At 36.8% G+C, this 25503-nt stretch overlaps 1 protein-coding gene across 2 annotated transcripts in view; it reads right to left on the reverse strand.

Annotated features, from left to right (window-relative positions):
- Positions 1-25503, reverse strand: part of LOC106670222 (protein lozenge-like) — a 73538-nt gene that overhangs the window by 41680 nt on the left and 6355 nt on the right. For both annotated transcript variants that reach the window (XM_014400341.2, XM_024228860.1), the window contains exon 2: positions 2038-2151. In XM_014400341.2, the coding sequence (XP_014255827.1) occupies positions 2038-2151 (114 nt within the window). The remainder of the gene's footprint in view (positions 1-2037; positions 2152-25503) is intronic.

Consider the following 25503-nt stretch of genomic DNA (forward strand, 5'->3'; position numbering starts at 1 on the left):
CCTCAGGAGGTCTTTGGAAGGTAAAATTTAACCATAGAAGAAATTCAACCACTGAAACCGTTGATGATTTAGGACGCACCGTGTGTACTTTAAGTACAGAACGGGGGAGACAATAGCTCTCAAACCGTGTGTCCGAGAAAACAAGGTTTTTATTATTCCGGTAACTACGCGACAGTTTTCTTTTTTAATTGAAGGGGAGCAATCCGCCTCCCCAAAACCTTTTGAGGTGCCTTTTTCTCGGCAATGAATAGACCATTCAACTTAGCTTTTCATAATGTGTTTATCACCTAAAAAACTCTACTTTGCTAAGAGGAAAATTTGTAAACTAATTTGTAGTAAATTTTGTACAAACTGCTAAGTGTTACTAGTAAAAGGTCTTTTCTAAAAAAAAATATGTAATAGTTAATTAATCAAAAAACTGTATTAATTAAATAAACTCTTGATACACTGAATTTAAAAAAAAACATAGAAACCGATTAAGCAGTTTTCTATAAAAATGTGACCAAAAACGTAAATAAAAAATTTTTATAGGAGAGCAGTTTGAAGTTTCCCGTGATGACGCAACCGCTGGACGTCCAGTTTCGTTGAGGAAATCATTTTTCGCTCGGTGTAATATTATAACCTTGTTGTTGCTTTTGTAATTGGAAGCTTGATTTGCTTCGGCTGAAAAGAAGAGAACAATCTTGGCCTCAACCAAAGAAGCAAGGTAAAAAGGGGCAAGGGCCTTCGAAGGTTAGCGAAAGCTTGCGGAGCTGATGATCCCATGGTGAAAATTATTTTAGATATTTGTACTTATCTCATTTTCAAAAAAAATTTCATTTGCCACACTCCAGTTTTTTAAACAAACAAAGGTTTGTTCATTTTTGGGAGGACTGCTTGCGTGGACTGCTCCCATGAATAGTCTAAACGTTATTTGCGAATTATTGTTAATTTTTATGTTTATGATTTGTTAATGACAAAATTTAATCAAAGAACTTCACGAATCCTAACAACTTCCGCTTCCTCTCAACAATTTCATCGAAGAAGTCAAGCCGGCCTTCTGTAATCGCCGGAAAACGAAAAGTCTTGGCTATGACTTGATCACCCCTATAGAATGCCGACCCATGCACTTCCCTCTTCCTATACACTGCTCGCCATTTTAGTGGTGGATCTGGTTTTCACAGATTGCCTCCTCCTACTAATTTCCTTGATGCCACGAGCCGGATCTACCAAAATGATCGAGGTTCTGTTGCAGTTTCTCTTCCCCTTTATAAGTTTTGCGCCCTTCTATGAATCTCTTTGCGTCCCTCATGCCTGGGGCGTTTCTCCACTAAGTTTTGGATTCCTTAAAGATCCATTTTTGGATACTTTTTATGGCAAGGCTCAAGACCACAGTAAGATTCAGGGCTTATGGGATGAATATTGGCTCCTTTATTGGCTAACATGTCCACTTTTCATTGCCTCTATGTCCCAAATGTCCAAGGGCACATGCCAGAAAAAGGTCATTGGTGTCATTGCCTTCTACTAGAAATTCCATACCATTCCAAACGCTTTTTACTTTTACCTAACATGAGGCAAAGGCCTTAATTGTCTGAGAAAATGTCTTTCTTCCTGGCATCGGTTCCGAGTGCTTTTATTTCTCTGTTCAAATGCTATGATTGCAGACTGGATAACTGTAGCGTAAAGTCAGTATAGTCTTCGACAGTAAACTGACCAGTAGAAATTGGACCACTCTTCCCTTTCTGGTACAAATAAGTTGTTTATGTTGATGAAGTTGTACTTGGGAGTTAAATTGTATTGGAATGCTTATCATGGTATCTGTCTGATCTCCTCCCTCAGTTTCCGTTGTTTTTTTGTTTTTTTTTTTGTATATTTCATTAACTGACATCAATTTTACAAAACGTTTGTATGCATGCACTTATAATTTAATAGGACATGTACATTCAACCAAAGACGGAAGGCGAACAATTAGAAAGTGATCAGCGGAAAGAACAGAATTTTTGAAAATGATTGTTCTGTTTATTTATAACAATTAAATTAATTAACTAATTTACTTACTGGTTTTAGATCGAGGCTCCCTCGGTCCATCGACGGTTACTTTAATCGCTTTGTTGTACGTCGCTATCTGAGGCGGGCAGGAGTTCACAATTATCGACAACGTGAAGCTTTTCCCTGAAAAAGAGAAAGGGAGATAAAAACAAGAAGAATTGTTAACAAAAAATAAATTAAAATAAAAAACAACGCCCTCACGCTTTTTATACAGTGTGATTGCTGTGAGAGTCGATGGGCAGCGGTCAGTTAGAGCCATCAAAATTCGTAGGGTTAAAAGTCGTTTGGTCGAAATGGCATTATGCAAAGCCGCCAAAACCCGAGAGTTGTTATATACGTGTTATTTAACCTTAATTGCCGTATTCACATCAATATGACTATTTTTTGCATCAGCGGAGTTCGGTTCAATAGTTCATCGTTAAAATATTGGATTATTATTAGCTCTACACTGTTTACTGCTTGACACTCTGGATTTAAAAGAAAAAAGATTTCAAGATAAAATGTCAGGGTTATGAGGACGATATAGACCTGACGGCCATAGGAAAATTTGAAGAAACACTCTGTAGCCAAATCCAAGAAGAAGGAAAATCCCAAACGAATAGTGTAAAACAGCCAGGGCCCTAACAAAGTTAACCCTAACAGGCCAATAACCCCTAACAAAAAAAACCATAGTTGCCTTTACACGAAAAAGAAAACTGGATCCACGATGGATTACATCTGTATGTACACAATGATTTCAGGCGGAGGTCTGGGCCATCAATGTTTGCTGCAGAACACTCATGAATAATAATACTAAGGAAAAAGATAATAGAATTTTTTCTAATATCTTTACACAGTCAGGCCAGTCTTAAGTCATTACAAAAAGAGTTATCTACATCTAGGCCATCTAGAAGAAACCGTTGAACTTATCAATAGGATTACTATTAGGGACGAGAATAGGGTAACCCTCATATGGATACCTGCTCATAAGGGGCACTATGGCAATGAAGACGCGGACAGCCTGGCCAAAGAAGGCTCAAATACTACAACCGGTATTACCCCACTCTATAAGTACAGAGAAAGAGAGTATTAATTGCTGGGGCATGAAACAATTCCTTAAAGAATGGAATCTGTCCCCCGGACATAGGCAATCGAAGGAGTTTCTGAAGGAAATCAAACCAAAAGAAGCGAAATGGTTATTCTCTAACTGAAGGAGGGGAATTAGGAGGCTGATAGGTATACTAACGGGACCCCTTTTGCCGCTTCTGTGAAACAAAGGAAGAAACGGCTCGACACTACCTCGCAGAATGTGTTAGGTATGCTACGGAAAGATTTGAAACTTTCTAATGAGAGGACATAACCAAAATACTCCCCAAGATAAAATGGTCCAAGATCTTGGGGTTTGTGAATAGGTCCAAGTGGTTTATGCAGGACTCGTGAGCCGACCAGGTCCCGGACCTTTTAGGGATGGGGTACGGGCCTACTTGGGCTTTTAACCCCCCGGGTCCTGGTCGCCCACCCTGCGTAATATATATGTACACAATGATTGTGAAACCTATACTCACATAGTTTGGGCGGATAACAAAACATAAAGAACTACGAAAATACAAAAACATCCTAGAACTGAAAAAATATTGGGAATAGCCATCCTCCACGATATGATAATGCGGACAGCACAGTAAACGATTATAAATATTATTGAAAAACTTCCAATTGATTGGAGAGATAGTAACAGTCTAAAAAAGGAACATCCGATACTCAGCCCCAAAAGACGAAATGATCAGGATGTTTGAATTCAAGCAAAATTTCCAAACAAATTAACTACCAAAAACAGAATGGAAAAAATTCCTCCTTTGAGAATGCCACAATCTGCTTGTAAACTGACAAACTAGAACGAAGGAACGGTACGAGGGCAGGAATAATCGGTCCTAGAACCAAATACTCAGAACACATGGGAAAGTACAATAGGTTGAAGTTCATGCAATTGAGAGTGTACCCGGTCCATCTCAACAAAGGGCACTACAACAAGAATATAACAATACTCACAACACAGCACGTGCAGTATCTGCAAATAAGCACAAGAGACACCAACGCACTTACTAACAAACTGTGCCGCCACATTTGCCCGCAGGAGGAAGTCTTTTGGACCGTAGACGATATTCAACCACTGAAACCCCGAGCCTACTAATCCAGTTCCTTGATGAACTAAGGCTCGGTGTACTTTAAGTACATAAATGGGGATAGAATAGCTCTCAAACGATGCATTATATTACACACCCTGAACATTACATCTTATTGTTATTTTGGTCTCGGACACTTTTCGCTGTATTCACTGCTCCTGCCACCGCCCACTTATACCAATGATCAACTATAGATAATCAATCATCACGAATCATCTCGGTCTGCTTATCCTTGCTTTGTTTTTACAAAAGACCCTTTACGACATCTACGCTGTTTAGATAGAAATTCAGACACGTTTCGTGCTCAAATCAAGTAATGCTTTAAAACAGCAGAAAAACTATAACATCGGGTAATATCGCACTGTGACCAATCTGTCCATATTATAAAAACATACGACTGTATTTAAAAAAGTTAATACTGTTTCGCTCACAAAAACTTAATTCTTGTAGAAAAGTATTGTCAAACATGCAAGGAACACAATGTAAAATATTTTTGTACCATATTAAAAGAACATTTTATAACAATTTACTCCATAAATAATGTAGATGATAACTCTCCTGGCCTAATTAACCGAAATTTTATAACGTTTAATAAGCAATATATCATTGGTTGGAGCCGAGAAAAAATTATCTTTGATAGACTAATAATAGGCCACATTTGGTTAACATATGGCCTTAACCTTAAGGAAACCCAGCAAGAATTTTATATTTTATTTAAGAAAGTAAATAATCAATAAGTAAATAAATATTAAGGTAAAATAATACCTGTCATACAGGAGGGCTTAATTACACTACCTAGGTGTCGCGGAAGAGGGTCAAATAAACCACTTTACAATGGTTTTTACATATTATTATCAGTTACAATACATCGGACAATGCCGAGATTCGAACCTAGAACCAGAGAGAGTGTGAAAGAGGAGAGGGAGAGAGAGGAGAATGTTCTGTATTAATTTGGGTATGTCGGTAGATTGAGGAAGTAATGAACATGTATTTATTAGCGTGAATGTAATGTGTGACTTTGGCATATTATTGTAGCTGCAATTTGATCGTTTTATTTCATTTTGGTTTGCCAGACATCATTGTTTATCACTGAAGAAAAAGCTTAAACGCGTAACCTTAAAGCAGGGCATCTCACAATATTTATAACTGTTTACGTTCTGTATTCTGTATAAATTTTTATGAGAGTATCAACACTAGGGGTCGATTAAGGACGAATCATTGATGGTCTATTCGTCAAAAAAGCAAAATCCGTTAGGCCGGGGATCTAGTTTGTCGAACATCAAGGTAAGTGATTACGAAGCTTATATAAAAAGTTATAAGTAACATTTAAAAAAATATATATATATAACAGCGAGAATGAACTGATACAGTAAAATCATCAGAATCGATCAGATCAACTTGTAATATGTTCGTTACTGATAATTTTAGTCTGCCTATCATCGCTGATTTAGATTGTGGGGTCAGTGCGCCCGCCTATCATACACATTTTGGCTTCACGTCATCTTCAGTGAGGAACAATTCCGAAACACGTACGAATAAAACTTAAAGTAGAGAGCTTAAACAGACCCAGTAAACTGATAAGTGTCGGACGGTTTAACAATACAAATAGTAGTTTTCTATCTGTTCCATGAATTCTTATAAACATTACCAGTTTCAATGAACACAAATTATAATTGCCAATTCTGCCCAAAATGGCTGGTGGTCTGTTTATTGACAGACCTTCTTCCGTTTTGAGGTCAAATTGATCATCACAGATGCACTTCGTCATTATTGACTAAAACTTGTTGGGTGTTTTTACCAAAGCAAACTAATATGTAGGTTCAACTGAAGGTTTTCTTGGTTTTGTTAATTATATTTTTTTAATTGTGCTACCTGTACTTTGGGATTCGTTTTGCCGCAAACACCCTCGGCGGACGTTCATCGATCCCTGTTGATCATTAGCTCGTTTTACAGCCGACTTGACTGTTTGCCCGATTATGCACTGTGTACAAAGCCGGAGGGAGTCAGACTTAGTCGCAATTATCCCTCTGTTTGTGTTTCCCGTCGACAACGCTCGCACTAATGCACATTTACATAACTGCCATTAAATATTTAAAGCTTTCTTTCCCTAACAGCAGCCGCTCTGTTTCTCGCCCAATTGAGCCGGCCATCACATTTCCCCTCTCGGAACCTGAATTTTTCCAAAGGATACAGCAGCATTAACAACAATCGTACGACGTTGTTACATTTGTGTTGTGTGTTAAGATAATTCTTCCGAAAAAAAAATCAGAGCTAAAATTTACACAACAAGTTCAAGATAATTGATAATTTAGAGCAAATCTATATCTATCTACATTGTATAATCAAAAAAGTGTTTTAATTGGAAAAATCGTACAATAGTCAATTAGTCATTACTCATTAATAACAATAAATTAGTTATACTATCGCTCGACATATTGGAAAGAAAATCCGACATGGTGGTTTAACCTAGATCGCCTTTCAAGGTTGAAATTAATGAACACTACTTTGTTCAGTGTCGCTTATTAACAAATCGAAGTTGAATTGAATATTATCAAGGAAGCATAGCAATAGTAGATAAAAGCTATAATGCGTATTATGCCCACAATAATAATTGAGGATTTCCTGAAAACCTATCTAACCGACAGCTACTTCAGAGTGCGGAACGACTTCTCGGAAATCAAACCGATACTAGCCGGTGTCCCACAAGGGAGCATTCTTGGTCCCATCCTTTACATCATCTATACGTTTGACTTACCTGCACAACCCAATACCGTCATCATTATCTAGCTCTAGTTCAAATCAGATTGAAAGCTACCTCTAATATCCAAGAACACCTTGAGCTAATCGAAGACTGGTGCAAAAAGTAGAGGGCAAGGCTAAAGGAAGAAAAATGTACTCAGTGTACGTTCACATTAAAAAATCAGTCTTGCCCTCAACTATATATCAATAGCAAAGAGACACCACTTCCATCCAAGTGAAATATTTAGGACTATAGATGGACAGCAGACTGAGGTGAAATGCCCAGTCAAGACTTAAGAGACAACAACTTAACAGAAAACTTGGTCAACTATGAACATTTCTAGGACCGAAATCCGCGTTGACCGTCAACTCTAAACTAACCTTTGGATACAAATACCAGATTGAATTGCGACTACTTTGGGCATATGGAATGAAACTAGGAGATTCTGCCAAGCCATTCAACATTCAGTGCATCCAATCCTTCCAAAAAGTCCTCAGACAAATCGCCAAAGCTCCTTACTAAGTCAATAACCTCACTATCCACAACGGCCTCAGCATCCCTCTGCTCAATGAATTGATCTGTTCCCGATCCCAACTTTCACAACTTCTCGATTCATCCTAACGTTACTGCTCGAGCATTCTCTACTCATTACCATCCCGAGAACCTGCCATCTTCAATCATCATCAACCAGGCATTGAGACCTCCCCTTGATCCTTTACAAGGACAATGAGTGCCATTATTATTGACTGGTTTCTCATGGCATCTGTCCTCCGGGTGCAGCGCTGGCAAAAGTGTAATGCTGTAACCATGTTAAAAAACGCACCCTGATAATATATATAGGCTACAAATTATAAAAAGAAGTAATTTTTTTAGTTTTTCCTTTTAGAAATAAAAAAGAAACACTTTTCAAATCTGAACACAACATTTGCGAATAAAAAGAGATTCTGAAATTCTTTATCAATTATATTTTCTGGAGTGAAATCGGAAAGAGAAGATATAGAAGATGAAGAAAATACAGCCAATAGAACAGTGAACTAATCTGATGTGACGATCCTCCGTAGTCGAGTGGTTAGAGCGTCCGACTCGTATGAGCCACGATAACGCCTCTGGGTTCGAATCCCTACATAGCCCATGGATTACAATTGATGAAATTTTGAAACACTTATTGGTAAGTGGCGTGATCCTGTCTCTAAGGATGTCTTCCTCGTTTTGTGGTTACATGTTTTATTATATTTTAAGAACTTTTTGTTAAATGTTCCTTACTAATCAACTGTGTTAAGAGGAAATATATTTTCCGTTCATATTGAATAACTTGGAATATTTACGTATGACGATAAAGTCGATTTAGTAAGAAATATGTTTTAAAAAAATTGAGCTTGTATGTTGTGAATATATCATAGGTAAACTCTGATGAAATCTGTGATTATCAAGGTTAATGTAGGAAGAATATTTCTTCAAATTGATTTTATTTTCCTTATATTTTGAAGTGTACATTTATCTATTTTTTTTTTAATTCGTGGCATTCATACAATCTTTATAGGACTAAATTAGAATATAAAAACAGAATGTGGCCCATTTGTCTTGCAAATTTTGTTTACTATGAATATTTGATTATTTTGTAATCGTTTTAACATAATTACTTATCTTGGCGTTCAAAGTGGGTCGGGACGAAAACAACGACAAGAGTCAGGTCTGATTCTGTAGACAGCAGAGTTTTCTTTCATTAAAAGTTTTCGATCGTAACAGCCTAACAGGAAATAAACAAGACAGCATTAAAAAAATAAGAGGGGAAAAGATTTCTGTTTGGTTTCGAGGGGAAAGTTTCGGGCAAGAATAGGGAAAAGGCAAAAGGCCGAAAGACTAATTGATCGGCGATCCCGATTCTTCCTGCCCTCCCATCGTCAAGGAATAAATCATATTTCCCTGGAGGGGGAGAGGCAATCATTAGCATGATAGACTTCTTTTCAATGATGAGAAGGCCTGCCCGTCTAAAGATCCCTCAGGCGAGCACCAACCCCTCATTCGGAAACGTGTAATTGCCTAGCTGCCCCTCTTTTTTTAAACCCTGATTCAACAACCCCCAGGGAAATACTGGTAAAATACGAATCGGTCAGTTAAGATCATTCCTGGACTTAGAAAAAGTCCCTTTTCTACTTTTACATTTGTACATATTAACAAAAGGCTTATTTAAAACGTAATTGGTGAGGGACAGTGCTCGAAAATAATCAAGCTGTTTCAAATATGACAATTCCAACTGATCGATCGGCATTAATTTTATAGTGCAACGTAAACTAAGGAGAATAGAAGGACCGGCCAAGAAGAAACCAGGTTCTCCAAGTTCAAATCATCAGGTTAACCAAAACTAGATAAATAGATAATGTAATTTTTATATCTAAAGCCCATATGTAAATTATTGTAGAACTACGATGTGAAAGTAGTTGAACTATGATTCGTTTCCGTTCATTTGGTGTTGAACTGTTCATCATATTATCTTAAATACCACGCACTACAGACTTGCATAATTTTCTATTAACCGTATATTTTTTAGTTGATCGTCCCTAATCATTTTGGTTTGCTTATTCTCGCTATTTTGGACTGCTGCGTTTCGACTTTTCACCTTCTTCAGTGATGGTTCTGTGCGCTTGCTTCTCCCTGTTTATATCCTTGATACCACGCACTAGCTCAATTTTGTATTTGCTTTATTTTCTTTAATTTGATCGGCTCTAACCATTTTGGTGTGCATTTGGACTGTTTGGTTTTCCTTCTCGCTAACTTCAGTGATAGGACTGTGCTCTTTGCTTATATCTTTCATACCACGCAGTATAGACCAGCTCTATTTTCTTTGGCTTGATCGTCTCTGTACATTTTGGCCCGACTCGCTTTTTTGGACTGCTGCGTTTCGACGTTTTGCCTTCTTGAGTGGTCGGTCTGTGCGCTTATATCCTACCACACACTACAAATATGATTAAGTTTCTATTAACTGTTAATTAAGGATTTTAGTTGAGATAAAAAGTTTCTATTAACGATATTAAGACACCGTCTAAACTTGGAAGTCCCGGACGAGGCGGTCAAGCTATTTATCAATATTTTTTCCAAACATCATCAATTGGAATTCCATGGGTTATGAATCCCGATTGGGCTCGGGTATTCGAACCCAGAGCCGTTATCGTGGCACGTTATCGAGTCGGACGCCCTAACCACTCGAATACTGAGGACCGTCACACCAGACTAGTTAATATTCTATTGGCTGTATTTTCTTCATCTTCTATAACTTCTCTTTTTGATTTCACTCCAGAAAATATAATTTATAAAGGATTTCAGAATCTCTTTTTATTCGCAAATGTTGTGTTCAGATTTGAAAAGAGTGATTCTTTTTTATTTCTAAAAGGAAAAACTAAAAAAATTACTTCTTTTTATAATTTGTAGCCTATATATATTATCAGGGTGCGTTTTTTAACATGGTTACAGCATTACACTTTTGCCAGCGCTGCACCCGGAGGACAGATGCCATGAGAAACCAGTCAATAATAATGGCACTCATTGTCCTTGTAAAGGATCAAGGGGAGGTCTCGATGCCTGGTTGATGATGATTGAAGATGGCAGGTTCTCGGGATGGTAATGAGTAGAGAATGCTCGAGCAGTAAGGTTAGGATGAATCGAGAAGTTGTGAAATGTTGGGATCGGGAATGGATAAGTTCATTGAGCAAAGGAACGCTGAGGCCGTTGTGGATAGTGAAGTTATTGACGTAGTAAGGAGCTTTGGCGATTTGTCTGAGGACTTTTGATTGGAAAGATTGGATGCACTGGATTCAACATCTTGGCAGAATCTCCTAGTTTCATTCCATATGCCCAAAGTGGTCGTAATTCAATCTGATATTTTAGTGTTGACGGTCAACACGGATTTCGGTCCTAGAAATGTTCATAATTGTCCATGTCCTCTGTTAAGGTATTGTCTCTTAAATCTTGTGTGGGCATTTCACCTCAGTCTGCTATCCATCTATAGTCCTAAATATTTGGCTTGTGTGGAAGTGGTGTCTCTTTGTTATTGATGTACAGTTGAGGGCAAGATTAATTTTTCAATGTGAATGTCCACTGAGTGCATTTCTCTTCATTCAGTCTTGCCCTCTACTTTTTGCACCAGTCTTCGATTAGCTCAAAGTGTTCTTGGATATTAGAAATAGCTTTCAATCTGATTTGAACTAGAGCTAGATAATGATGACGGTATTGGGTTGTGCAGGTAAGTCAAACGTATAGATGATGTAAAGGATGGGACCAAGAATGCTCCCTTGTGGGACACCGGCTTGTATCGGTTCTTTGGGCCGATTTTGATCATTGTTGCCCGTCTAAGATGTCTCTTTAGAACAGTCGCGTTTTGGTTTTCGTAATCTTCATTGATAGGTTAGCATAAAAGAATGTATGTTTTCTATCCTATATCTTATCATTTAAGTTAATTTACAAAAGATTTCTCTTTTTATTCTAAAATGTTGTGTTCAGATTTGAAACGAGTTTTTTTTCTCCACCGGTTAAGTTATTTTTACTCTAATGGATCTACAGGACGATATTACTTTTATATCTATAATTTGTAAGTTTTAGATGTAATGGTCGCTCGAAACTTCAGGTTTATCGTGACGCAACTTTTCTTGTATGACCTCCATACGGAAGTGATACGGATGTGGAAAACGTCAAATTAACCCAAAACTGGCCGCCTACGCTAAGCCTTTAAGTCATGGCCATCATGTAGCCATAATATGTTGGACGGTGAGAAATAATCACTTTCCAAGCCATCACATTTTGATGTCTTACGGGATTTCTCCTTAGCTTTCACAGCGTTTATTGTGTTAGCAGTTTCTTACCAGTTCTTACACTTCTCGATTGTCCCTTGGCTCGAAACTTCCACTATCGTTGTATTTTTTAATAGTACAATAAACACATTTTTTACCAATGCACAGTTAAAAATGATGAAACTTTGTCTATGTTATTTCATTCCATTATAAAGAGAGGAAAGGAACTAATGCAGATTGTTGGTTAATAAACGTAATTGATATGCAAGTCAATAAAAAATCAGAGCCATAATGATATAATTAAAGATACACACTAGGTAGATACTGCAGCTGTGTGTAGTGTCTGTATTTATTTGAAAATTAAACTATATTTCTATTGTAATACTCAGTATACAAATCTATAAGAGGCTTTTCTAAAGTTAAATAAAGATTTGCCCTAAAAAGAAAATATTAAAGTTATTTTGTCCAATCTCTCAGGTCCTTCTCATACATCGCTGGTTCAAGGTGAGTAATTTACTCTGTCAGACATCAAGCCCCCAAGGGAATCTCCTAGGACCAATCCTCTACACCGCTGACATGTCTGTACACCCTAACGCCCAAATCACGACATTCGCGAAGAACACCGCTATCCTTTTCTCACATTCTGATGTACGACTGGTACACTCGGTAGTGGATCAAGCTTGTACAAAAGAACAGGCACGTGACGTTCACACTAGAAAGTACCAGCACACCAGGATATTTACAGTAAGGTAATCATCCAACCAAATCCGCTACCTTGAGTTCTACATGGACAGCTGACTTAAATGTAACCCACACATAAAATGAAAACGACAAAAAATGAAACTAAAATACGACAAAATATAACAAAAAGAGAGTTAGAATTATCCACATATTTTTTTATTCTCATAGCAATGTTGGTTATAACCTTGACCTTCATAACCTTCCACTCATACTGATGTACCACCACCAACAAGGTTATGACATGGTGACCTCCTGATTAAGTGGTTTTCTCAACACTTGAAAAATTATTACCTTCCACCTAAGTAGTTTTCCAAAATCGTTACTATCCCATACATACCATCGGTCCATGACAGTTATAACCTTGACGTTTGTAATCTTCACCTAATGTTGCTGAACTAAGAAGGTTATAACATAGTTACCTCGTAAGTTATATAGATTTTCCCCTTTTTAACCTAACTTTCCACTTAAGCTGGTTTTTCCTACAACTTGAAGTTGATAACCTTCCGGGTGTTACCATCAAGAAGGTTATAACTTACTTTTACAACAAAGAAAGTTGTTATAACCGTCCATTCAAATAATTTCCCACTTCAATGATACCTCGGCGAATATACATTCCACCTAATTTTAATTCTCATCTTCATGGTGGTTATAATTTCTTGGACCCAAATCCATAATGAGTACAAACAACAAATTAATAATATAAAAGAAATAATTAGACCTATTTGGACTTATGGAGTCGTGCTGTGATCAAACAAGTCATACAACAACAAAATAATCCAGTATTTTCAATCAAAAGTCATCCATCGCATCCTCAACGCTCTCTTCTACGCCACTAACCCAACCATCAAAAAGAAATCCCATTCGTGACGGGCTTGAACCCGATTCCACAACTTCCACTCCAATTTTCTTCCAGACCAATCCACTAGCTCAAGCCCTCTCTTAAACGTCTCAACCTAAGTCCTCCTCACCGCTTAAAAAGACAGTGTCCTCGTGACCTCCTTACCCAGCTCTAAACCAATCAGCCAACAATCTTAAACGCTGAGAATACCAGGAAGGCGGGCAGAGTAGCCGGCCATTCTATGTCCATCCACGTGCCCGTGGTCTGACAGATTCCAGCCAGATCTTCTATTGTTCTCTACCGATACATTGTTAAATGTATAAATTCAGTTCAGAAAAGAAAAATATTTTTATTTTTTGTCAGATCAAAGTCCAGAACATTCTTTCAATGTTATATATATATTTCGGTTTTGTAAGAGATATATATTTTTTAATAATACCGTTCTTAAAGAAATACACTTCCTTTGGTTATTTTATGGTCGGATATTTCAGTTATGTTGGTTTCGAACTGAGTAGGAATGAGAAAAATGAAATAAAATCTCATCATTTCGCAAAAAATATCCACAATTCCGGCCGACCTATACTGATTCCCACTAATTGGCTGATCGATCGTTCGATGGAAGTCCATCATTGCCAATTAAGACAGTCTCGCCTTTCTCGAACAGTTATCACTTCGCATACCATAGTCTGGACTTAATTCTCTTTTTAAATCGTGAAACTTTCCCCGTCGGTTAATAACAAACGGTAAGCCTACGAAATTGTCACAAAATCTGTGACTGCTCTTTTTTAAGCGTTACGAGTTGATACGTGAGGAAAAATAAGTCTGAACATTAAAATAACCTTGAATGAGTGGTTGTTAAAGTACTTTCCACTGCGGTAAATGGTGCGATTTGCTGAAAATTTAAATATAGGACTTTTTCAACACTTATCAAGATAATTATCACTTCCGATGTTCCAAGGTAACATATTAGGTTCATTGCTTTGCTTGTTATACACCAGTGATTTTCCGAAAATGGATGGAGTAAAAATTGCAACGTTTGCAGATGACACATGATATCACTAGGACCGACTATCACCCATTCAACCAAAATTCTCCAAAATGCATGTAATAAGATAAACGAATGGACAATAAAATGGAAAATCAAGCTAAATCAGCATAAATCAGTTCATCTAATCTTTACAAACAAACAAGTGGACCATGCTCCGTCGATCACAATCGATGGAGCTACTATACCAAACAGCTACTGTAGCCAAACAGATACAGCTAAATATCTGGGAATTAGAAGCCAAGCTGATATGGAAAGAACACGTGAAGAAAAAAAGGACAGAAATAAGTTTAAGGTATAGACAACTATACTGGTTGATAGGACGTGGCTCCAACCTTGCTATAGAAAATAAAATATTATTGTATAAACAAGTCATGAAGCCTATGTGGACATATGGTATTCAACTATGAGGTTGTACCAAACACAGCAATATCAAAATCATAGAAACACTCCAAAATAAAATCTTACGTTAGGACCTACATAGGGATCTTAAGATCCCTGAAGTCACGGCGGAAATACAAAGATTTGCCGCCAAACACCAGGCTCGCCTCAGCCAGCACGAGAATGTGGAAGCGACCAAACTCTTACATAACCGAAACATGGTCAGAAGATAACATAAGATACAGAAAAGAACAAAGCCATATGAAATTGTGTAGTTAAAAATGAAGAGCGAATAGTGAAATGTACATCTTATTGTACCAATGTGTTTATAAGAATGTAAACATTTATTTAATCTATAATATAATTGTAAAAGTAATGGTTGGTCTAATAAGACCAGTTTTAATAAATAAATATAATTAATTTTTTTTAAAACTTACTATGTCCGTTTGTTTTAGGCGGAATAAATTTTTCCAAAATGTTTTGATTAAACATTCAAGCAATAGAAAATATACAAAAGAACACAAACTAAAAATGGTACACTTTCGTAGTTTCAAGGTTTCAGTTTTGAACCAAGGGGGTTGCAAAAGTTTCTTAAAATCGGAGGCCTGGAAATTGACCAGCGACGAGTACGTCTGTTAAACAACTTGGATTGGGAAACGTCAAAAATTTGTATCCAGGATAGAGTAAATGAGCAGTGCCAGATGCGATGGGTGACATGTGACAAGAGTGACTTTTAAATATTTCCCAAGCTTAACGGCAAGGATGAAACCTACTTGGATTAAGCCCGACTTCGGGATCTGCCAGTTGTCGCTATCTGTTCATTTATCTCGAAGAGCCAGCGTACACGGGGAACGACGTGGATTTCACAACTGAGTAAGACGTGTTCCGCCGTTTCTTCTTCACCACAGTCGCACATTGGGTTAGGTTTGAGTCTGAAGGAATGGAGCTTCGCGGCAAAGTCTCCATGTCCTGTTAGTAGCTGAAACGTGTAGTGGTCGATGGTTAGATGTTTCATCTTTATTCGGCTTTCTATGTTAGGGAATAGATGATACGTGTGGCGACCTTTAGAAGAACCATCCCATCTCAGCTGCCATTCCCTCACCATCCACTCATCAGCTTCTTCGGTGCTCGTGACTGGTATGCAGGGTGGGCGTCCATTCTTTATCTCCCATTTGTCGCACAGAGCTTTTGCTTTTAGGTCGATAGGCGGTCGCCCAGCGATGACCTGTTGAGCTACCGTGGATACCGTCCTGCACGCCTGAATAAACAAGAAACCATGGAGCATGGTCTGTTTGCGCGCAAAAACTTCAAGCAGCAAAGAGAACCACTGCAAATTATAATCCGCCTACGCTCCCCCTCCCCAAGAAATAACGTCATAGTATAGATAGTTCATTGTTGTATTCTTTTTTTTATTAAATACTCAAAAGGAACTGAAAAATCTGCATTATTATTTAAAAACTTGTTGTTTTTTTTCTCTTTTCTATATATCTCCGTACAATCTGAATGAAAAAACAAATTCTATACCTGCCAATCTTTAAACCTATTTTAAAGTCATCATCAGACTCCAATTTATCAAGCAATCTTAAAGATATCTACAAATTGACAAAATTAAGTTTTTAATAGATGGTTTCAAATTACTTTGAAGGCCGACTCAGAGCAAACACTGCCAAGGACCGTAACCAATTGTTTTGCCCTGATGATGACCTTAAAATAGGTGGAAAGATTGGCATATATTGTATTTGTTTTTTCATCTAGACCATACCGATATTCTGATTATTCGTGAGTAAAACACTGGTCGATCCAATGTTCCGTAAAAACATGAAACCCTTTTTTCCTTGTGTTCATTCATGTCGGATTTCTGAGCTTCGGCTGTAAAAGGCATTACTTTCTAGGGGGGGGGGGGATCGGTAAAGTGAGTAGTAATACAGATTCTTCCCTCCACCCAATAAGTAAATAGGAAGCGAACCGTTAAAAACCCAACTTGCCCCGTCTCGGAATATTTCTCTCCCCTATCGTTTGACATGTGTTGCACACTCAACCGGCGTCTTGGCGAAAGGGGGTAACTTATCGACTTTCTCTCTTTCATTTCATTACGCACCCTTTTCACTTCCCACATCCTCGTGTTGCGCCGTTTCCCACTTTTTGTTGTTGAAAGGACTCAGAAGCCTAAAATGTCATATGTGAAGTTTATCGGAAGAAGAAAATATGACGGGAGTAACATTCCCTGCAGGTTTCGTATATAATGAAGTTCAGACAGGGATCCCTGATTACTGATTTCTGTAAGCTCAAATCTTCACATACAAGTACATTCACACCTATACAGAGTTGAGCCTGTCACTTCTCGCAGTCCACCAACAATTCCAGCTCTTGTACATTGCAATGAAATACCTCGAGAATCACCCAACCCGGGTGTTAGCAGTCCATATCCAGTCTTATATCCAGTCAGCTCCAGGGGGCTGGCAACAGCTAGATGGTATTAGCCCCAATTCAATTATTTCCAAAAACAAAACCCATTTACTTAGTACTCAATATTCCTCTATCACCCGTTTACACAAATTATATAACTAACTTAATTGTACGGCGATGGTGTACTCTATATTCCGCCATCGACTCATTCACACTAATAAATATATTCACTCTCATCTCTCTCTAGAAACAGAAAATTATCAACATTATACCAAATATAACAACCTTGTTTTTTTCTAAAAATCGGAAGAGGGTAACACGTGCTCGCTGTCGTGCTCAAGGACGACTCTCATATCGGATGGAATTCCTGCACACTTTCTATATGGAGCCAAGGAAATGCACCTTTCAATTAGGAGGGACACATCGAGCAACCTTTCTCTACATGCCGGACACAACGTCTTTGGCACAAAAGTAAGTGCCCGTGTCAACCTAGCCTATCGGTAATTATAACCAGGTGAAGATGACCCTCGTCTACGAGTCAGCTCGTCCGATGGCAAATATAACAAATAATAATAATAATATATTACCATCAAAAGCAAATATACTAATTATAAGTTATTATTATTGTAAGTTATACGGTTTTATTTGTGGTTATTTACAGATCCTCAGATGCGAGACTAAAGTTAACCCGTTATTTTTATATACCTTCAAACTTCATTTTAATTACATCTTTAAACTCTTGAAACATCCTGATTACCGTCTTTCCAAAATTGTAGCCCTGGAAGTCGTTAGTCGTGGTGCATTGTGGTTTGAATGTTGGAATAGCATGTGTAGGGATCTATCATGTGACTCATAATTTTCTATTAATAACTTGAATGAGTGGCCTTTGCAGTTTAAGGTAATTATAACTAAACAGAGTGTCAATTTCAGTGAAGAACTTCGTGAACAAGTCGCGCTTTTTATTCTATAAGGAACTTTACCAAGATGATTTTAATATGTTTAACCTATCTAAGGACAGGTCTAAAGGTTTGTCATTGGTCGAGTTAAGGTGTTTATTCAAAATCAGAGGGGACCTCCTTTATCTCAATGTTGCAGCTTTTCGGGCTAGAGAAAATGTAATTTGTTCATTATGCAATGACCAGGTTAAAGAAGACATAGTGCATTTTATTGCAAAATGCTCTATCCTATCGGAGATTCGGCTTCTGCATCTAAATTTTTCTAAATTTAATATGACACAGGTTATTGACTTACTGCTTAATGAGTACAAAAATTTAATCAAATTGCGCGCCACGCCTGGCACTATCGCCAAGAGTTAATATTAGAATTTAATTTTTGAATATTTTAAAGCCTTGTCATTCTAAATTGCTGGCCCAAATAATTTATATATCTATATTATTGTAAATTAAACGAAGGACAAAAATTATTGTTTATAATGTATGCTAGTAATTAATGTAATTATTAAAAATTAAATTATCAATTGTAATATTTATTTATGGATCAATTTTTTTTTTAATTTTTTCTTTTGTACATTTTTCTCGGTGTCGACCAAAAATTTAAGTCAAATGAAAATCGACCTCTGGCAGACAGACCCTCCATGCCGTAATTTTACTTTAAATTATGTACTACATAATGTTTATAACTTTTCTTTTTGCAATAAAGTATAATTATTAAATAATAATAATTATTAAATAATAATTAATTAATAATTATTATTATTATTCCTCAGATGCTGTCCGGTGTGATATAGGTTTAGAAAAACATTTTCTTTATTGAGATCATCTTCGGGCCTGGGATTGATAAACATTGTTTAAATTATACAAATATATGTAAGATGGGGAAATGAATTTATACAATGAATTACACAATATTTTAACAATATTTTAGGTTAAATTCACTAAAACCCTCACTCATTCAAAGTTTGTGTTTTCTGTGTAGATTTGTCACGGTTGTGTGCCGTGTTGAGGTGTTTGTGAGATATTAATTTTTCTTCTTTATATATTTTTGATTTTGAAGGTGTGGGGAAGGAAGTAGGAATAGAAAGTCATTTTTCTGTGAGGAGTCGGCTTCTTCGAGGTGAAAGGGACGGCAATGGAAAAAATGGTAATGGTTTATCGTTCGGGCCTGGTGGTTAGCCTTTCAGATTATTATGGATAGGAACCTAAATAATCATTAATTGACGGTCACTAAATACTGTGCTTTTTATTTATTTTTAATGGTTTTTAGTAGTTAACTAGAGGTAAATAACGAATCAAGTTATAGTAAACGTCGTAATTTCCATTTTAAATTAATATTATCAACTGAATTGTAATTTGTATTCTAATAACATGAAATAAATACCCGAGGCAATGCATACTTTTTCCACCCTTACCTATTTACGTACAAAAGTGGCTATTGAGAGTGCCAACAGACTCCTGAGATCAAAAAAATAAAACCCAACCTAGGAGGAACCACCACAAAATTCTGAAAAAAATTAAGATAAATGAAATGGCCGATACCTGACCGAATAAAAAATGAAAAAAAAATCAATTTTGACAGACCCGTCCAGGTGGGCATAGATAATCGAGACCTCTAGATGTAAGGTAGCCCCAAGTTTCAGGAAGAGTCCAGATGGATCAAAGATGGAACAGAAAGAATTGAACAGAATATTGAATGAATATTAAATAAGAAATCAACAGGCTGGCCAACTAGTCAAAACGGGACAACACTCCCACTCATGCGGCCAGAAACAATAAGTGCACAAGATGTGTGTTTAAGTTGAAGTTAGAAAAAGGACTTGAGAGGGAATAACTCAACACCGGACGAAAACAATGAAGCAATGTAAGAGATTTATAAATCACTCGAAAAGGAAGGCGAACTCTCTCAGCAGGCAGGGTTTAAGAAAACTTGTTGGTCTCTATACCGGCCACTGTCTATTTAATTATCACCAAAGAAGATGTCAAAGCACTGACAGAAACATGCTGACTGTCAGGTGGAACCAGAGACATCGGCCCATATCATTTGCGAACGGCTTAGCCACATTACGGTACAGCCACTTTTGTAAGACGATAAAAGAGGTACGCAAAGAGGGTCGTACGAAAGTGCTTACTCTTATAGGAAAAACTGCATTTTCAAAGTGGCCATAATTTTTATGGGTTCCACAATTTATCTATATAGGTCGCAATAGAGGAAAGGATGTTTAAGATCCTCAATCTATCCTTCAAACCTAAAATATATATCCTCGTAAAAATAATCTCATTCCAGCTCTTAGTGTCTCTTTACTTCAACGTTTATGTACATTGACGACTAGGTTTGGACTTTAAAAAAATTACATCGAGATTATTATAAATTAAATTATTGACACATACTACTTATTATATTTTGTTCGTGAGTCAATAGTTTTGTTTTGTGTCATAAATTAGCTGGAAACAGCAATTATCTGACTATATGAAAATTTTATCAGTAAGGATGTTTGTTATATTCAAGGAAGGATAATATCGACCAGCAGTTGATAATTCTGTATATGGATCAGGGATGTGCTCCTTTTTTGTTTGAAAAAAAATTCGAGGGCCATCGGATTTTATTAGACGCATTATTACACGACACAAAATTAAAACAGTAATGAAACTATCTTTCATAGTTTAAGCTGTATGGCCGTATAGCCCCATCTTATTTATAATCTTTCAAAGCATATTTTTTAATGCTTAATCTTTTAATCTAAGGCCTTGGCTGAGATGAAAAAGCAAGTGTCACGTGCTGGATTCGAACCTACAAACTTAAAAGTGTATTAATCCATTTACGTTTTAGTGGTCAATTGACCAAGTTACTTCTTTCAATTAATTATTTTTTCTATGTAAGGTCTTGGTTGAGATAAAATGAAAATGGCAAAAAGAAGGAAAATTCGAACGGTTGTAGGTTGAGTTGGAGTTGTCCGAGAGCATCGAAGTCACGATATTTCTAGTGGTTAGAGTAGCGGCGTATTTCGCCGAAGGTCGTGGGTTCGAATCCCGCTCGTGACACTGACTTTTTTATCTCAACCAAAACCTTAATTAAAGATTAATTAATTGAAAAGTTCAAATTAATTGAATTCGGTCAGTCGGTCTACGAAATCTAATAGATTTAATAAGCAAATTGAAGTACTCTTCACTAAAGCTCTCCGTGGCCTTTTCATTTGTCGCCGAGAATCAAATAGATTACAGGAGATTTGAAAAATGGCAAAAAGGAGGGAAAATTCAAACGGTGCGGTTGAGATTGGAAGTTAGTGTCCGAGTGGATCGAAGTCACGATAGTTCAAGTGGTAGAGCAGCGGCATATTTAGCCGAAGGCCATGGGTTCGAATCCCGCTCGTGACCCTCACTTTTTTATCTCAACCAAAACCTTAATTAAAGATTAATTAACTGAAAAGTGTATTTAATTGCTTGTTTTAGTGTTTTTTGTCAAATTGGTTGTTTATTAAGGTTTTCCTTTTGACCGTGCATTCGTGGATGTTGTTTTGTGTTGCAAATAAACAGATTGGAAATGGGAAGAAGGTTCTGAAACAATTTTTTGTATGTCCGACAACCGTGACAAATTGAAACGGTACAACATCAGAATGTGAATTTTTTCTCTACACCATTATTTTCCATTAAGGAGCATCAAAGCGCGCGGCGCGCGTTTCAGCTCTCACAAAAGACAAAAAAAGCCAGCGAACAAAAAAAAATGTACGTAGAATACAGTAGTCCTTTTAATTATGTGTAGGTGATAACCCGAGTGAGTAATGAAGTAGGCGCAACCGGTAGCCGGACAACAAGGGGCTTTTTTCGTTTTGTTAAATTATAACGTCCTCGGATCCCTTTACTTTTACATATTAATTGGAGAGTTACAGGGCGACGGCGTAAAAACAGTTGTCGCCCCTCGAACTTTATTCATCCGTCAACCTTTGTCCACTCCCGTTCATAATTTTTCGAATACGAGACACCGGCGAAAAACTAATTACGTAAACGTTTGGAAGTAATATAATAAATTTAGAAAGGAGTTGATCAATTATCTTTGAAGGAGATTAACGGGAAATTCGGTCTATTCGCTTTTTCCCACGTCGGATCAATTCATTTTTGACTTATCGCGAAGTTTTTCAATCAATAATTCTAAGTATTAGCCTACAACGATTTCCGAGATGTTTTCGAGTTGGTGTTGTTTAATTTATTACCCATTTATTGTATATAACTTTATCGTGTCTTCGTTATAACGACTTATTCATAAATAACTTTTTTTTTATATTTCCAAGCTGCATTTGATTCAGCTCACCTTCACAATAACGGGCTCTCTTCGCTTGTATATCGTCCCCTGAAGATCTGAATTTTTTTAAGTAAAGCGCGGTATTAGGCAGGATGTCTTTTAAGCCCTATCCTGTTTTTTCTGTATATAAACGATCTGTAGATGTCCTGACCAAAGGGGTAAAAATTGGGGGAACAGAAGTTAAAATGTTGCTACATGCAGATGACATTGTTATCCTGCGAACTTTGGAAGTTAAAGGTCAATTTGGAGAAATAAAAACTTTTGGTATTTCGCAATGGAGGTAGACTTCGCATGGATGAAAGCTGATAATACCAGAACAAAAGGGTCACGGTGGTTAATGAGTACAAATATTTGGGAGTCACTCTATCCTTTAAGATGTCCTTCAAAAAACATAAAGTTGGAAAAGCAAAAACTGCAAAGTTTGCGTTAAGTACCATTTGGAGTGGAGCTATCACACACCCGTCAGTTCTTTTAAGTACTAAATTACAAGTGTTTAACTCAGTTTCTGGATCGATTCTCTTTTACGCTTACCAGGTTTGGGATTTACATATTTCCTAGAGGTGGAAAAGGTTCAATGGTTTTTTTATTCGCAAATTATTTTACCTTCCCTGTTTCTCTCTATAATGATGTTAGAAATTGAACTGGACCAAATGTATGTTTTCATTTTAAATTCGCATTTTAAATACATGGCGAGAGTTATAGGTTTACCGTCGCACAGGCTTCCGAAGATCATGGCGTGTGAAATTTGGAAAAAAGGGCTATTTTTGGCTTTTGAATGGAAGGCACTAGCTCGTTAACACGATGATTCCAACGCTATCCTTGACTCTAATTATGATTTTTGTGACACTCGTTCACTTAAATCCAACCTCCATTCTTCAATTATATCGGTTCGATAATCCGTAAGAGAGGGAGGACTTTGTGGCAATCATGTCCCAACATTACACACTATACGGGTAACTAAAACCGAATGTAAAATGTGCAAGTTTGACTGGAAAAAACAAGCACAATTTAGATCCTCGATCCATCGGTTGGTGGAGTTAAGGGGCAAGTTGCTTAACCTGAACTACACCCCGCACCAACCTTCTGAACGAGAAGAATGCCGTCTTCGTAACTTGAAAGCAAGAGAGGACATTTTCCATTTTATAACGGTTTGCCCTATTCTTTTTAAATATAGAAAAATTTTCTTCGGCTGCAGTGTATTTCCAAGAAAAGAAAGAGACACAGCTGGCACTGTACAAGACTTTACTAAGGCCAATATGGACATACGGAGAACTGTGGGGCACTGCCAAGCCTTCCAATATCCAGCGCATCCAGTCCATCCAATCGAAAGTCCTTACACAAATTGTCAAAGCACCTTATTATGTCACTAACCTCATTATCCACAAAGACCTCAACATTCCTTTTGTCAAGGAACTAATCCGGTCCAGATTGCAAACCTTCCATACCAACCTTTCGAACTATCCTAACCGTACTGCTCGAGCCCTATCCACTCATTCCCATCCTGAAAACCCACCACTTCGCCTCAACCGACGATGACCTCGGGACCTCCTTGACCCTTAATCATATACACTCAGTGCCAGCAATGGCTGGCTCCTCAAAGCATATGTTCTATCGGTGCAGTGGTGGCATTAGTGCTAGTGTTGTGCTGTGTGATATATTAATCATGTGTACGTATTTGTGTAGTATACTATTCTGTATAGGTAACAAATGCATTTTTTTTTTTTTTTTAAATGTGTGGTGATTAGTGACCGTTAATCGATAATGATTCAGAAATCGTGAGATGCGGTCTGGTGTGATGTAGGTTTCAGAAAAACATTTTTCATTATTTTTTTAATGTTCATTTTATTATAATATTGCTTATAAATTTAATAAACTTTATTGTATTTAGTTTTTTGGGATATTTAATTTTTTAAATGTATTGCCATCATTGCAGATTTACACTTGCAGGGAGAAATATTTAGAAATTTATTTTAGTCCCGTTATACGACTGGTTATCTGTAATGGAGAGCTAGCTTGAATCCCTGAGACAAAATTACAAACTGAAGAACTAACTAACATATATTTTACTATTTCAATTACCCAATGCTAAACTCCATAGGAAAAATATGCTTGAACAAGCATAAAGGATAGCATTACTGCAAATGATTAAGAAGTACAGCACAATATCAAATGACGCCTTGCAAGTGAAAAAAAGACTCATCGACTTGCACCTGAAGATGCTGCTGGCCCTAAGGTATAAAGAAGGGGTGTGAAATCGGAAGCATAAAAACTGACCACTAAACAACTTAGATTGGTGAACGTTAAAATTTTTTATCTAGGATTTGGATAAATGAGCAGTGGCAGAGGCTTTGGGATATTTCCCAAGCTTAACGCAAGGATGAAACCTACTTAGTTAAAGCCCGACTTCGGGGTCTGCCAATACCCAAAATGTACTCAAAAGGAACTCAAAAATCCGCATTATCATTTAAAAACTTTTTTTCTCATTTCTAAATATCTCCATACAATCTGAATGAAAAAACAAATTCAATTATATGCCAATCTTTAGACCTATTAAAATCATCAATAGAGCAAAACAATCTTAAAGATGTTTACAAATTGACGTAATTAAGTTTTTAGTAAATGGTTTCAAATTACTTTGAATCCATCCAACACTGCAAATTAAGGTCCGTCCATGGCCTCCCCACAGTGTAAAGAAATAAGCGAAAAATTTCCCAATCTTAAAACAACTCAACTGTAAATCATAGATTTCATAAAATGTTAAAATTTTTATTGTCAGATGTTTCAATCCCAAACTTTATAACGTATAACTTGTTAAATGTATAGACTTTCTTGTTTATATTTATTTATTTTATTTTTATGTTTATTTACTTTTGGATGAAATGATTGAAGTGTAAATGTTACAAGAATCTTATAAGTATATTTCAATTGTTTTGGCATAGCTGCAATTAAAATTACTTTAATAAAAGTATCAAATGATATATGTTAAATTTTTATGTTTTATGTATGTTAAAATTGTATAACAAGAGAGAAGACAACAAGGAAACCCTTACAATTCCGATTAATAAATTAAATTAACTATTAAACAAAGTGCCCAAATACCTTCCTATCCTTCAGCTATTGAATAAAAAGGACGT

Source organism: Cimex lectularius, unplaced genomic scaffold (assembly GCF_000648675.2).
Source record: "Cimex lectularius strain Harlan isolate CLEC.00 unplaced genomic scaffold, Clec_2.1 scaffold327, whole genome shotgun sequence".
NCBI lineage: Eukaryota > Metazoa > Arthropoda > Insecta > Hemiptera > Cimicidae > Cimex > Cimex lectularius.